The 16,358-nt window shown below is 45.7% G+C and overlaps 1 protein-coding gene across 3 annotated transcripts in view; it reads right to left on the bottom strand.

Annotated features, from left to right (window-relative positions):
• Positions 1-15,637, bottom strand: part of sgce (sarcoglycan, epsilon) — an 85,973-nt gene extending 70,336 nt beyond the window's left edge. The window contains exon 1 of one of the 3 annotated variants that reach the window (XM_038797557.1): positions 15,344-15,637. In XM_038797557.1, the coding sequence (XP_038653485.1) occupies positions 15,344-15,380 (37 nt within the window). In that variant the 5' untranslated portion in view covers positions 15,381-15,637. The remainder of the gene's footprint in view (positions 1-15,343) is intronic. The other 2 variants (XM_038797556.1, XM_038797558.1) reach the window with 2 other exon arrangements.
• Between the last annotated feature and the right edge of the window lie 721 nt (positions 15,638-16,358).

The following is a 16,358-nucleotide window of genomic DNA, read 5'->3' as shown; positions in this document are numbered from 1 at the left end:
TTCCCCATGCTGTCTACATCCAGTAACTCCTCTAGCATTGTGCTCTCAGAGTTCATGGTATGCTGGTGTCTCCTTGCAGGGAAAGTGTTAGACCTTCAGATATTGGAGTTCATTCCCATTTGGTAATTTCAGTCTCTGCCAGTTCCTCTAAGGCTGATAGTCTGTTTCCCATATCAAACTCCGGAACCATCAGAGTGTCAACATGCTGTTAAACCTTGCCTCCACCCTCTTCAAAGCCTCCACATCCTTCTGATAGTGTGGAAACAGAATTGTGCTCAATATTCCAAATGTGGCCTTACCAAGTTTCTATTCAACTGTAGCATGACTTGCCAATTTTTATACTCGATGCCCCGTCCAATGAAAGCAAACATTCCATATGCTTTCTTGACTACCTTGTCCACTTGTGTTGCCACTTTCAAAGATCGGTGAACCTGTAAGCCCAGATCTCTATGACTTTCTATATTTCCAAGTGTTTTGCTATTTACTGTATATTTCTCCTCGATGTTAGACCTAACAAAATGCATTAGCTCACATTTGTCCGGATTAAACTCCATTTGCCATTTCTCAAACCAATTCTCCAACCTATCTATGTCCTGTTGTATCCTCTGACAATCCTCAACACTATCCGCCACTCAACCAACATTGGTGTCATCTGCGAACTTAACAATCAGACCAGCTACATTTTCCTCCAAATTGTTTATGTATACTACAAACAACAGAGGCCCCAGCACTGATCCCTGCGGAACACCACTAGTCACAACCTTCCATTCAGAAAAACACTCTTCTATTGCTACCCTTTGCCTTCTGTGACTGAGCCAGTTCTGTATCCATCTTGCCACCTCACCTCTGATCCATCTGACTTCACCTTTTGTACCCGTCTGCCAAGAGGCACCTTGTCAAAGGCTTTACTGAGTGCATGTAAACAACATCCACCGCCCTCCCCATATCAATTATCTTTGTCATCTCCTCAAAAATATTCAATCAAGTTAGTGAGGCATGACCTCCCCTTTAGAAAACCATGCTGTCTATCACAAATGAATTGATTTGTTTCCAAATTGATATAAATCCTGTCCCCGAGAATTCTTTCTAATAATTTACCTACTACCAACATAAGGCTCACCAGCTGATAGTTTCCTGGATTACCCCTGCTACCTTTCTTCAACAGCGGCACAACATTAGCTATTCTCCAGTGCTCTGGGACCTCACCTGTAGCCAATGAGGATACAAAGATGTCAGTCAAGGCCCTAGCAATTTTCTCCCTTGCTTCCCTCAGTATTCTGGGGTAAATCCCATCAGGCACTGAAGATTTATCTACCTTAATGTCTTTTGAAACAACCAATACCTCCTCCTTTTTGACGTCAACATGACCCAGACTATCCACACACCCTACCCAAGAATCATCTTCCACAAAGTCCTTTTCTTTGGTGAACACTGATGCAAAGTACTCATTTAGTGCCTTGCCCACTTCCTCTGGCTTAACACTTAGATTCCCCCCACTGTCCTTAAGTGGTCCAATCCTATCCCTGCCCACCCCCTTGCTTCTTACACATGAATAAAAAGCTTTGAGATTCACCTTAATTCTACTTGCCAAGGACTTTTCATGGCCCCTCCTAGCCCTTCTAATTTCCCACTTTTTAAAAAAATAAACATTTTATTGAGGTACTTTTGGTTCTACAAAAACAAAAAAATAAACAATGTGCATGAATCTATAAACATAGTGCAAGAGCAGTCTTCCTCCTTTACAGGTCCCACCTTTATTAACCCCCTACTCTAAGCTAAACTAACCCCCCCTTCTGCTGACGATTAATTTTCTGCAAAGAAGTTGACGAACGGTTGCCACCTCCGGGCCAACCCTAACATTGACTCCTAATTTCCCACTTCAGTACCTTCCTACTTCAAGGATTTTGACTGTCCCCACCCTTCTAGACTGCACAAAAGCCTCCTTTTTCTTTTTGACGAGGTTCATACTATTCCTCGTTATCCATGGCTCCCTAAACTTCCCGTACTTATCCTTTGTTCTCTCAGGAATGTGACTTTCGGGGTACCTGTGGGAGGTGCTGGAAAGGTTTGGGTTCAGGGAGGGGTTTGTCAGCTGGGTGAGGCTGCTATCTGAGGCCCCGATGGCGAGCGTAGCCACGAATAGGAGGAGATCGGAGTACTTTCGGATGTACCGGGGGATGAGACAGGGGTGTCCCCTGTCCCCCTTGCTCTTTGCGTTGGCAATTGAGCCCCTGGCCATGGCGTTGAGGGAGTCGAGGAAGTGGAGTGGTCTGGTGCGGGGTGGGGAGGAGCACCGAGTGTCACTTTACGCAGATGACTTGTTGCTATATGTGGCGGACCCAGTGGGGAGAATGCCGGAGGTGATGAAGATTCTTAGCGAATTTGGGGGCTTTTCAGGGTACAAGCTCAACCTGGGTAAGAGTGAGTTGTTCGTCGTGCACCCGGGGGATCAGGAGGAGGGGATTGGTAGGCTCCCACTGAAAAGGGCAGGGAGGAGCTTTAGGTACCTGGGAGTCCAGGTGGCTAGGAGCTGGGGGGCCCTACACAAACTTAACCTCACTAGGCTGGTGGAGCAAATGGAGGAGGAGTTTAAAAGAGGGACATGTTGCCGCTGGCGGGCAGGGTGCAGTCAGTCAAGATGACGGTGCTCCCGAGGTTTTTGTTCCTGTTCCAGTGCCTCCCCATCCTTATCCCGGAGGCCTTTTTTAGGAGGGTCAACAGGAGTATTACGGGATTTGTATGGGTGCATGGGACTCCGAGTGTGAGAAGGGTGTTTTTGGAGCGGGGCAGGGATTTGGGGGGGGGGCTGGCGCAGCCCAACCTCTGTGGGTACTATTGGGCTGCCAACGCAGCGATGGTGCGGAAGTGGGTACTGGACGGGGAAGGGGCAGCATGGAAGAGGATGGAGATGGCGTCCAGTGTGGACATAAGCCTGGAGGCGCTGGTAACGGCGCCGTTGCCGCTCCCTCCAACGAGGTATACCACGAGCCCGGCGGTGGCGGCTACCCTCAAAATCTGGGGGCAATGGAGACGGCATAGGGGGGAGGTGGGGGGCTCGATGGAGTCCCTGATACGGGGGAACCACCGGTTTGTTCCAGGGAGCATCAAAGGCGGGTTTCTTGGCTGGCACAGGGTAGGTATTAGGAGGTTGAGGGACCTGTTTGTGAATGGGAGGTTTGCGAGCCTGGGTAAGTTAGAGGGGAAGTTTGTGCTCCCCCCGGGGAACATGTTTAGGTACATGCAGGTTGGGGCGTGTGCCAGGCTGCAGGTGGAGGGGTTCCCTCTGCTGCCCCCATGTGGGGTACGGGACAGGGTACTCTCGGGGGTGTGGGTTGAAGGAGGGAGGATTTCAGATGTGTACCACGTAATGCAGGAGGTAGATGAGGCCTCGGTAGAGGAGCTGAAGGGTAAATGGGAAGAGGAGCTGGGTGAGGAGATTGAGGAGGGGACGTGGGCGGATGCCCTGGAAAGAGTGAATTCCTCCTCTTCCTGTGCGAGGCTTAGCCTCATACAGTTCAAGGTGCTACATAGGGCTCACATGACCGGGATGAGGATAAATAGGTTTTTTGGGGGCGAAGACAGGTGTGCGAGGTGCTCGGGGAGCCCAGCGAACCATGCCCATATGTTCTGGGCATGCCCAGCGCTGGGGGAATTTTGGAAGGGGGTAGCTGGGAGGGTGTCGAGGGTGGTAGGATCCAGGGTCAAGCCAGGCTGGAGACCCGCAATTTTTGGGGTTGCAGTGGAGCCGGGATTGCAGGAGGCGAAAGAGGCCGGTGTTCTGGCCTCTGCGTCCCTAGTAGCCCAGCGGAGGATTCTTCTTCAGTGGTAGGATGCGAGGCCCCCAAGCGTGGAGGCCTGGATCAATGATATGGCGGGGTTCATCAAATTGGAGAGGGTGAAATTTGCCCTGAGGGGATCAGTACATGGGTTCTTTAGGCGGTGGCAGCCTTTCCTTGACTTCCTGGCAGAACGGTAGGAAAATAGGCCAGCAGCAGCAACCCCGGGAGGGTGGGGGGAGAAATGTGTACATGTGAATTGAATATGCCGGGTGCTTATCTATTTCTTCTTTTTGTAGTTACTGGGGGGGGGGGGGGGGGGGGTTTTGGGGGTTATTGTGTTTTTCTTTTTTTTTGTTGTTAATACTGGTTTCTTGTTGATATTTCTGATGTTTTTGATATTTTGTGAAAATCTCAATAAAAATTATTTTACACGTGTCCGATGTTGATTTACCCTCCAACAGCCGCATCCAATCCAAATTCTTCAATTCCTGCCTAATGTTTTCATGATTTGCTTTTCTCCAGTTTAGCAACTTAATGCGAGGGTTACCCTCATCCCTAACCAAAAGTACCCCAAAAACTTACAGAATTGTGGTCCCAAAATGTTCCCCTTCTGAAACCTCAATCACCTGTCCAGGCCCATTCCCCAATACCAGATCCAGTACTGCCCCTTCCCTAGTTGGACTATCTACATATTGCATCAAGAAGCCTTCCTGGATACACCTTACAAACCTCTGCTCCATCCAAGCCCCTAGCATTAAGTGAGTCCCAGTAAATATTGGGGAAGTTAAAACCCATACCACAACAACACTGTCACTTTTGCACTGATCCAAAATCTCTCTACCTACCAGCTCCTCTATCTCTCTGGCAGTTTGGGGGGGGGGGGCTGTAATAAACCCACAACATTGTGATTGCCCCTTTCCTGTTCCTGAGCTCTACCCAGATTGCCTCATTGTATGACCCTTCTGAGGTGTCCTCCTGCAGTACGGCTATAATATTTTTAGATTAGACTAGGGCCACAAATCGTCTCAGCAAGGTTTCACTGCAATCATGGGTAATGTGTGCCAAAGAAGGTAATACTTGCATTCCCCAACCAGAAACCTTTGTTTAACCAGGAGATCGGCTCCCTCCTGAAATCCGAGGCATTCAAGACGGGCGACCCCGACCTAGAAAAGAAATCCAGGTACGACCTTCACAAAGCCATTAGGGATGCCAAGAGACAATACCAGACTAAGCTAGAGTCACAGAATAACAACACAGACTCTCGTCGGTTGTGGTAAAGCTTAAGCAACATAAAGGGCTACAAGGCAAAGCCAAGTAGAATCTCCGGCAGCAGCACATCCCTCCGCGATGAACTCAATGCATTCTGTGTTTGTTTCAAGCAGGAAACTATCAAACTGTTGTCAACTGTCGCAACAGCCTCAGATACACCACTACCCACTATCACAGCCTCAGAAGTCAGATCAGCCTTCCTGAAAGTGAACCCACAGAAGGCGACAAATCCTGATCGTGCACTCAAGATTCTGCATGAACCAACTGGCAGGTATGTTAAATAACATAAGAACATAAGAACTAGGAGCAGGAGTAGGCCATCTGGCCCCTCGAGCCTGCTCCGCCATTCAATGAGATCATGGCTGATCTTTTGTGGAATCAGCTCCACTTTCCGGCCCGAACACCATAACCCTTAATCCCTTTTTTCTTCAAAAAACTATCTATCTTTACCTTAAAAACATTTAATGAAGGAGCCTCAACTGCTTCACTGGGCAAGGAATTCCATAGATTCACAACCCTTTGGGTGAAGAAGTTCCTCCTAAACTCAGTCCTAAATCTACTTCCCCTTATTTTGAGGCTATGCCCCCTAGTTCTGCTTATCCGCTCCGAGGTCCCCACCTGCTTCAAGAAGACCATCATCATCCATGCCAAAGAAGAACCAGGCAACATGCCTAAACGACCACCATCCAGGGGCCTTGACATCGATCATTATGAACTGCTTTGAGAGGTTGGTCATGAGACACATCAACACCATACTCCCAGAATGCCTTGCGCCACTGCAATCCGCATACCACCACAATTGGTCCACAGCAGACGCCATCTCCCTGGCCCTACACTCATTCCTGGAGCATCATGACAAAAAGGACTCCTACGTCAGACTATTCGTTCACTACAGCTCGACATCAACACCATAATCCCAGCCAACCTCTTATCAAAGCTCCAAAACCGAGGACTTGGCTCCTCACTCTGCAAATGGTCCCCGGCGTCTTGACCCATAAACCAAAATCAGTAAGGATAAACAACAATACCTCCTCCACTATAGTCCCCAATACCGAGGCTCCGCAAGGTTGTGTACTTAGCCCCCTACTATACTCCCTATACACACAAATCTGTGTGGCAAAACTTGGCTCCAACCCCATCTACTAGTTTGCTGATGACACGACCATAGTGGGTCAACCAAGGGTCATAGTAGAGGAGAGAGGTGGTGAACCGAGTGGAGCGGTGCAACAATCTTTTCCTCAATTTCAGGAAAACGAAGGAGCTGGTCATCAACTTCAGGAAGGAAAGTGTCGTACGCACCCCTGTCTGCATCAATGGTCCGAGGTGGAGATGGTTGACAGCTTCAAATTCCTAGGTGTACGCATCACCAATCTGTCCTGGCCCACCCACATCCATGCTGTGACCAAGAAAGCACAACAGCGCCTATACTTTTTCAGGAATCTAAGAAAATTTGGCATGTCCACATTGACTCATTCAAATTTTTTACAGGTGTACCATAGAAAGTATTCTATCTGGCTGCATTGCAGCCTGGTATGGCAACCCAAGACCCAGAAGGAACTAGAGAGTCGTAAACACAGCCCAGTCTATCAAACGGGCCCATCTCCCATCTATTGACTCTGTCTACACCTCCCGTCACCTCGGGAAAGCAGGCAGAATAATCAACGCCCCTCCCACCTGGGTTACTCTCTCTTCCAACCTCTTCCATCAGGCAAAAGAACACACACTGACACCTCTTCCACCAGGCAGAAGAACACACACTGACACTATGTTTTTCAAACTTTTTTGCCCTGGACCCATTTTAACTGGCCATCTTTCGTGACCCACACCGGCTGACCTTCGTGATCCACGCCGGACAACCTTTGTGACCTGCCTTTTTCACTTACCGTTAATGTAACAAATGAGCCGGCTTGGTCCTCACGATCTCACTTGCTTTGTTATTCAATGCTATATTTCTGATAATATCTTCTGCTGATGATTTAAGATCTTCACAGCATCCATTGAAAAAAATTAAGAGATTTGTCCTCGAACTTGGCAAGTTTAGTCTTCAAATATCCTTGAAGCTTTGAAGGTTTTAAACTTTCATTTGCCAGTACTTCCTTGCAAATAACACACATGAACGTTGAATCCTGATTTGCAGTGGAACAATTAATAAACCCACACCTCAAGTAATCATCTTTATGCTACTTTGTTCCCGTTTTCAGCTTCTTCATCATGGGTTGTTCACCAGAGGCTCTGGAGTTGAAACCAGCACTGCAGGCAGCTGCAAAATGGAGGAATCTCTTTTGCACTCAGAACACATGATGTCAACGACGGAGCGTGTGACCTGCTCTCTGCCGCCACTCTCGATGGGAGGACTCCCTCGTTTTCTGAAAAAAAAACTGGCCTAGAGAGACGGCAGGAGAAGGCCGTCCATCCCACTGGGAACCGGGCCTGCGCACAACTTGACCCGGCACGCATGCGCGGGATGGCTGGCAAACCTAAAAGCTGTTGCTACCAGCATTTTTAAATGCTGGTCATGGTACGGCTATTCCTCCTGTGATCTGGAATGCCTCCCAAAACCCGCTCAGGTCGTGCCCGAGTTTGAAAACCCCTGCACGGACAGATTCAAAAACAGCTTCTTCGTTGCTGTTACCAGACTCCTGAATGACCCTCTTATGGACTGAACTGATCTCTCCATGCATTGTCTCTGCTGTTGTTAGCACTATACTCTGTATGATTTACCCATTACATTGTGTATTTGTTGTATAGAACATAGAACAGTACAGCACAGAACAGGCCCTTCGGCCCTCGATGTTGTGCCGAGCAATGATCACCCTACTCAAACCCACGTATCCACCCTATACCCGTAACCCAACAACCCCCCCCTTAACCTTACTTTTTTAGGACACTACGGGCAATTTAGCATGGCCAATCCACCTAACCTGCACATCTTTGGACTGTGGGAGGAAACCGGAGCACCCAGAGGAAACCCACGCACACACGGGGAGGACGTGCAGACTCCGCACAGACAGTGACCCAGCCGGGAACCGAACCTGGGACCCTGGAGCTGTGAAGCATTTATTTTATTTTTTTTTTCAAAAAATATACTTTATTCATAAAATTTATCATAAACTTTACAGAACATTTCAAATTGTCTTGACTGTGCATTTCCATCTGAGTTACATTCATTTGTCTTTCTTCAATTCAATTGGGATAACGTTACACACGTATCCTACAATAAGTTACAGTTCTTTCTTAAATATTTACTTTGTTTTGCTTCTTTCATACATTGTGGTATTGAAGACCCGGGCCGAGGGGTTTTACACTGTTACCAACCCCTCGGTGTACATTTGCTGGGAAGACCTTACACTGTGGTCTTTCCCCATTGCGCCTTGGCGGCAGCTGCCCCAAGCTTGAGTGCGTCCCTCAGCACGTAGTCCTGGACCTTGGAATGTGCCAGTCTGCAACACTAACGTGCTGCCCCAAATGTCCTTTTTTTTCATGCATGGAACGATCTGCCTGGACTGCACACAGAACACCTTTCACAGTACCTAGGTACACGTGACAATAAATCTAATGATGCTGCCAACAGGTTCAATCCTCTTCAGCCAATGCAACAATTATAACCATCCCTTCCATACTATGACTTATTTAGTATGTTGCTACAGCCTAGGCATAGGAAGCTTAGTTGTTTAATTTACATTATTAATTAAAGTAAAAGCAAAGTCACTATAGTACCATATGACCATTGACTTCTTTCCCTTTGAGGGGGGAGCTGTCTGGTAGTGATTTAATCTGAGGATCACCTCACCTCAGGCAAGGGGCAAGGTTGAGAAGGCGGAGCCGTCATGAATAACCTCAGCCAGTACGGGAATTCAACGCGTGCTGTTGTCCTCACTCTGCTTCACGAACCAGCTGAGCTAAACCACAGAAAGCTGAGATAATCACACTTTTAGACAGATACAGGAGCCTCTCATCAATGTATTTTACAGATCTCCCCATCTGTTGCAGACTGATACATTGTTGATTAGTACCCAACTCCAACGACAGTAAATATGGCACCGTGGACATACATGTATGCCAACAAAGCTACCAAATTAATTTCAAACACTTGCCGGCCTTTAAAGTAGGGCTTCTCTCCCTGTCGCCTGGCCATCAGTACAATGCTATACTCCCTCAACAGAAAATGCAGCAGATAATGGCCATTTTCAAAGCTTAGAGCCAACAGAAAAGGCAGATGCAGCTTTAAGGAGCTACACACACACACACACACACACACACACACACACACACAGAATAACTTACCTCCATGAAAGCTACTCCCTATAGCCCCACGCACAGCGGTGACCATTTTAAATAGGGGAGCAGTGCTGCTGGCATGGAAATGGCAAGTAAACAGGAAGATCAAATGAGGGGGCCCATGTAAATTAAAGTCGGAGCTTTAGCGAGAGCACCAGTACAGCCTCAAAGTGCACTGACTGCAGAGTGAAGGCAACGCAAACCGTGCAGCCCATTTATACTCCCAGCCAGTGATCACAATCAATGAAACATCACAAAATCAGACCTTGGATACAAAATTCCTCGTGATTTTCACAGATTTTAATTTAAAGTCATAGAACGATACAGAACAAGAGATGACAATTTTGTCCATCATTTCAGTGTCAGCTCTTTGAACAAACAATTCTGATTACTCCTTCTCTCCAGCTCTTTCTCCATAGCCCTGCAGACAATTGTTGAAGACTGCCCCCTGGTGTTTCATAATGCTGATTGCCTCAAATGTGTTTGGTATTATTTAAATCCAGTGAATCATCACATGAAAAATTGAACGATTTTGTTTTCTACATTTTTTAAATATTTGTAAAACCTAATCATTAAACCACTCGAGGTAAGAATCGTCATTTGAAAAAAAAAACTGGTACACTGCTGAAAACAACCTTCAAAATCTGATGTAAGCTGTAATTGCCTCCATTTTTTTTGTAAGTTGAATTCATGTCATGCCTTTCACACCCTTGGAATGTTCCAGAGCACTTTACAGACAACTAATTAATTTTGAAGTTCAATCACATTTCAATTGAGGGAAACATCTCCATACTGCAAGGTCTCACAAACAACAATGTAAAATTGCAGTTAATCGGGTTTTGGAGGTGTTGGTTGCGAAAGAATTCCCTTGCACATTTTCCAAATAGATCAATGAGATCTTTTACATCCACCTGAGCAAGAATACAGTTTCTCAGTTTAAGGGGCTGAATAGTCTCCTTCTGTATCGTAATGACACTATGACCTCATTCTAAGACAGCATCGCTGACAATGCACCATTCACTCAATATTGCAGTATCGGCCAAGATTGGTGTACTCACGTCTCTGGAGTGTGGCTTGACCAGAGCCTTGTCCCTCAAGGGTTAGAGTGCCACCACTGAGCCAGGTTGGTATTGCATTAGATCAATGAAGGTTAAAATTAAAGAGACTGTAATATTTTTACTCTGACTCATTTAAATCTCTATTCCTACCTAAAGAATTCCCATTGGAGTGAAAATTATTTTAATCTGAAGTGCTCATGTATAAACAGAGTAATATATTGGAATTCAGTACTAATCCAATTTCGGTTGATGTAGTTGTAAATATATTACAAAAGTTGAAAAAATGCCAAGGGCAGCTCGGTGGCGCAGTGGTTAGCACTGCTGCCTCAAGGCACCGAGGTCCCAGGTTCGATCGCGGCTCTGGGTCATTCTCCCTGTGTTTGCGTGGGTTTCGCCCCCACAACCCAAAAGATGTGCAGGGTAGGTGGGTTGGCCACGTTAAATTGCCCCTCAATTGGAAAAAAAGGAATTGGGTATTCTAATTTTTTTTAAAAAGTTGACAAAGTGCCCGTCTGGTTCAACGTGCAATTAGAATTCAATTGGGTTAAGCTGATAAGCATGCTGAGAGGAATCCATATTATCTAAATGTCAGTATTTTTTAAAAACACTTTACATCTGAAAATAGTTATTGAGAAGCAAGGAAGACCACTTCAACACAAATATTACAACAAAACTGAAGTGTAAAAATGTTAAAGACAAACTGGGTTAGACCGACTGCAGTAAACCTCCCATCAAGTATATTTTGGGCTTGTTACCAGACTCACCCTCCATCACCTCAGCAGTCCTACTCCAGCTAACACGATAACTGTTGATTCCATTATGCGCCCATTTTTTGAATTCAATGCCATCTGCACAGTTTACTAAAAAGGCTTTTTAAAACAAAATTAAATTAAAATGTTGTAAAGAGTGCTTTTTGCTAGTATCCATGAATGGCTATATACATAATAAGAAATTCCATGTATGAATTAGATATTATTCCCCATTGACCATGAATGCAGATCATTTCAGACCCACATGTTCACGGTGAATCACATTAATTTTATATGATTTTCAGGTTTAGGAATCTGTTGTTAGCTGGCAATAAGCCTGAGAAACAAAAATCTGTTAAAGGATGCCTTGTACAAATTGTAACATGTTTGACTCAATTTATCTTCAAAAATACACACATTGTACATAAATTATATTTTATATACAGTTGGAAACCTCCTTTATGCCAATGAATCTAATATATGTGGTCCCAGAAACCAATACTACACTCTGTTGCCATAACTATGTCAGAACAGGAGCAATATCCCATCAGTGGCAACCAGACTTGAATTTGAAGGTTAGGCAATTTGGACAATGCCAGCAGCATCTGCATCAGTGCCAGCCAATAGGTTGAGGGAGGAGAGTGCTGAGGGAAGTATGGCACTGGGCAACTTTCATTTTTTCCCTGGGATGTGAGCATAGCTGGCACTGCCCATCTGCAAGCCCCTTATCAAGGAGGCCCATAGCATCACATCTGATTATTCCAGGCCATGTACATTCAGATCATCAAAGTTTGAAACACGCTGTGGGGCCTCATTTTCAACTCTTCACTATACTGTACGCCTGAACGTTGCAAGCATACAATAACTTAGGTGTCCAGGAATGGAGGCCAGTGGGAAGTCTGGTAGAAGATACTGTACCTCTTGCAGTTCATCTATCAGACCACAAAAGGAGGGGCAATAGGGGAAGGACAGAACTATTGCCCTCCTACCCCAATACTAGAACCCCACAGAAGTTTATTCAAGCCCCACCTGTCTTCGGGCTACCTCTTTTGCCCTGTTGCTTCACAGTGCCAGGGACCTGGGTTCGATTCCCGGCTTGGGTCACTGTCTGTGTGGAGTCTGCACGATACCCCCCATGTCTGTTAGTTTTTTGAAGAATCAAGGAGTAAAGATTTATGGTGGTCGGGCGGGAAAGTGGAGCTGAGTCTACAAAAGATCAGCCATGATCTCATTGAATGGCGGAGCAGGCTTGAAGGGCCAGATGGCCTACTCCTGCTCCTAGGTCTTATGTTCTTATGTCTGCAGGATTTCCTCCGGGTGCTCTGGTTTCCTCCCACAAGTCTCGGAAGATGAGCTTGTTCTGAATTCTCCCTCTGTGTACCCGAACAGGTGCCGGGTGTGATGACTATGGGATTATCACATTAACTTCATTGCAGTGTTAATGTAAGCCTACTTGTGACACTAATAAAGATTATTATGCTGGCTGTCGACTGACCACCCCAATCCCTTAGCAAATTGGGAGCCAATTCTAATTTCCAAGAAATGAAAAGCACAAGTAATTTGCCAGCTAACAAATAAAATCAGTGTTATCCTCCAACATTTTTTATATTTTTCAGTGCTTTCTTCTCGTGTCTGATTGTATGCTCCTTGCAGGTGCATCGTGCCCTGTTGACTAGCTCCTTCCAAACTAGAGGCATACAATCAGGGGCAGCACGGTGGCATAAGTGGTTAGCACTGCTGCCTCACAATGCCAAGGATCTGGGTTCGATTCCAATCTTAGGTCACTCTGTGTGTGTAGTTTGCACCTTCTCCCTCCGTTTTATCCGGGTTTCCTCCAGGTGCTCCGCTTTCCTCCCAGTCCAAAGATATGCAGGTTAGGTGGATTGGCCATGCTAAAATTGGCCCTTAGTGTCCAATGGTTAGGTGGGGTTACGGGGATAGGGCAGGGTATGGGCCTAGGTAGGGTCTTTCAGATGAGCCGAATGGCCTCCTTCTGCACTGTAGGAATTCTATTTATAATTTATATCATCATTTTTATTGAATTGCTTTGCCAGAAATTTGACTTTGATTTCAAAGTTCTTGCCTAACAAATGCTGAATGACTGTGAACATGTTTTTCCAGTACTGATAACGTTCAAATATTTACTGAATCAGCTGCATACCCATTTCACATGCCAGACATTTTCTGCCATGCCTGTTGACAACGGTCAAGTATGTATGTTCATTGCAGTTACCAGTCCTTTCTTACTGAAATTATCCAACTGTTTGCTGAAGAGTAATGATGTCACAACAGTAATTTTTTTTGCTAACCCCTAAATTAAAAATGTTTCAATTACTTGTAACCGGAGAAGCCAAAGTTTGACATTTAAAAAGTATATGATTATTAACTACCAAGTGATAAGGAAGTTGCAACAAAAATCAACACCCTGTCCATTTCCATGAACACAATATTGCTATCATATTCATACCTCAAGATATAACATAAGACATTAAGAATTTATAACTTAATTGTATTTTTAAATTATGCTAATACAGTTGTAAGTGAATCATTTGATCAAGGCCATTACTCAAGTACTGTAAGTAGTGAATTTATTACAAGATACCATTGTATACAACTATAAATTTACTGAACCATTCATACATTAAATCTGGAGTCTGTGAAATAAATACTGGATTCAACGACAGCAACTTTTACTTATGTAGAAGACTTTTAACCATCTGAAACATCCCAAGGCATTTCACATGAGTGTTTACAAACAAAATTTGACATTAAACCACATAAGGAAATATTAGCACTGATGACCAAAAGCTTGGTCAAAGAGGTAGGTTTTAAGCAGTCTTTTAAAGGAGGGGAGTGTTGGAGAAGTCAACAGAAGTAATGCCAGCGTTCAGACAGGCAGCTGACAGCATGGTCACCAATGAATCAGAGATGGTTAAGAGATCAGAATTGGAGGAGCAATGATATATCTAAGAGGGGGCAGCACGGTGGCACAGTGGTTAACACTGCTGCATCACGACACTGAGATCACAGGTTTGATCCTGGCCCCGGGTCTCTGTCCGTGTGGAGTTTGCACATTCTTCCCGTGTCTGCATGGGTCTCACCCCCACAACCCAAAAAGATGTGCAGAGTAAATGGATTGGCCAAGCTAAATTGCCCCTTAATTGGAAAAAAATAATTGGGTACTCTAAATTTAGAAAAAAATGAATATCTAAGAGGGCTGTAGAGCTGGAAGGGATTATAGATATAGTGAGAGGCAAAGCCATGAGGGACTTAATAATAGCTTATTGTCACAAGTAGGCTTCAATGAAGTTACTGTGAAAAACCCCTAGTCACCACATCCCGGCGCCTGTTCGTGGAGGCCGGTACGGGAATTGAACCTGCGCTACTGGCGTTGTTCTTCATTGTACGACTTGATTGACTTGAAACAATAATAAGAATTGTGAACAAAAAATTGAGGCATTGCTTAACTGGCTGCCAGTGCAGGACAGCTAGCACAGGGATGATGGGTGCCCTTGGTGCAAGTTAAGACAAGGGCAACAGAACTTTGTACGACCTCAAGTTCAGACATGGTATGTGGTAAACCAGTAGTAACTTTATTGCAGTGTTAATGTAAGCCTACCTGCCACACTAAAGATTATTATAAGGGTATGGAAATAATCAAGTCTGGAGGTAACAAAAATACAAATTAAGGTTTTAGAAGTAGATGAGCTGAAGCAGGGGCAATGTCTGGCGATATATCATTAGGTGGAAATAGGCAGGATGTAGTGGCATGAATACGTGATCCACAAACCCCATTTTTAATTTCTTAAAATTAGGTAACGAATTGGAGGTGTGACGCTCGGATTATACAGAGAGGGGCCAAAAACTTGCATTGGCACAGCCACTATTTCTAGTGACTACCAGAGAAATTGCGCAGTCTTAGGGGGTAAAATTTTGTTTAAAACGTCAAGTGGTGGAAACAGGGTCAGTGGGTGACGAGCCGTTTCTATGTGGTTGCTATGGGTCAGTGTCTGTTGTGACGCGGCCGGAGAGAGGGTGAGTGAGGAAGCGGCCCTGCACCACACCCACAGTAACAATTTATAGATTTGATGTAGTGGGAGAACAAGCTGTGTGTGCTCCAACCAACAAGGCGCAGGCAGTCAGCCCCCTTCTGCAGTCGAGACACACGGGGTGTGAAATCACCGCTGCAGAGACTGGGTGTTAGACTCACCGCAGAGCAGGGAGATGCGGGCGGCAGTGCTCCCCATGCTGTCCCGATACGGTCCAGATCGCGAGCTTCAGCAACGGAACGTTCCCCGGGAATGGAATGTGGCCCAGAGCATCGCCCGCTCGGCATTATGGGAATGGAATAACCAACGGTCTCCGAAGGGGGTGGGGGAGCGGGGCTGCAGAACAAAAGAGGCCACAGGGTGAGTGGGATGAGAGTGTAGAGACCCAGGCAGATAGATGGAAGGAAGGACAGCAGAAGACAACTGAGAGCGAGATGGTGCACTTCAGAGAAAGGGGTAGTGACAAGAAGGGATGGCCTGCAGAGAATAAGAGGGGAAGAGAGTTTGCCAGGGAATGCGGAGAGAAACTCAGAATGGAGCGCGGAGTTGTAGAGAATGAGAGTTAGAAAGAGGAGGGGGAGTGCTGCAGAAAATGTGTCAAATCTGACAGTTCAATCGATGTCAGTAAGCTAAATCAGTAGCTTTCAAACTTTTTTGCCTGGGAACTATTTTTACCAAACGGCCATCCTTCCAAACGCACACGGGCGGCACTTCGCGACCCACCACTTTCATAGAATCCAAAGAATCATAGAGTTTACAGTGCAGAAGGAGGCCATTCAGCCCATCGAGTCTGCACCGGCCCTTACAAAGAATACCCTACTGAAGCCCATGTATTCCTGGAACCCAGTAACCCCCACTTAACATTTTTTGGACACTCTGGCAATTTTTTGGCAATTTATCATGGCCAATCCACTTAACCCACACATCTTTGGACTGTGGGAGGAAACCAGAGCACCCGGAGGAAACCCACGCAGACGGGGAACGTGCAGACTCCCCACAGACAGTGTCCCAAGCCAGGAATCGAACCTAGGACCAGAGAGCTGTGAAGCAACTGTGCTAACCATTGTGATTCCCTTTTCACTTACCTTTAATGTGACAGGTGAGTCTGCTTGGTCCTCACGATCTCACTCACTTTGTTATTCAATGTTACATTTCGGATAATTCACGTGATGATTT

Source organism: Scyliorhinus canicula, chromosome 5 (assembly GCF_902713615.1).
Source record: "Scyliorhinus canicula chromosome 5, sScyCan1.1, whole genome shotgun sequence".
NCBI lineage: Eukaryota > Metazoa > Chordata > Chondrichthyes > Carcharhiniformes > Scyliorhinidae > Scyliorhinus > Scyliorhinus canicula.
This window is presented reverse-complemented; position numbering and strand designations above follow the sequence as displayed.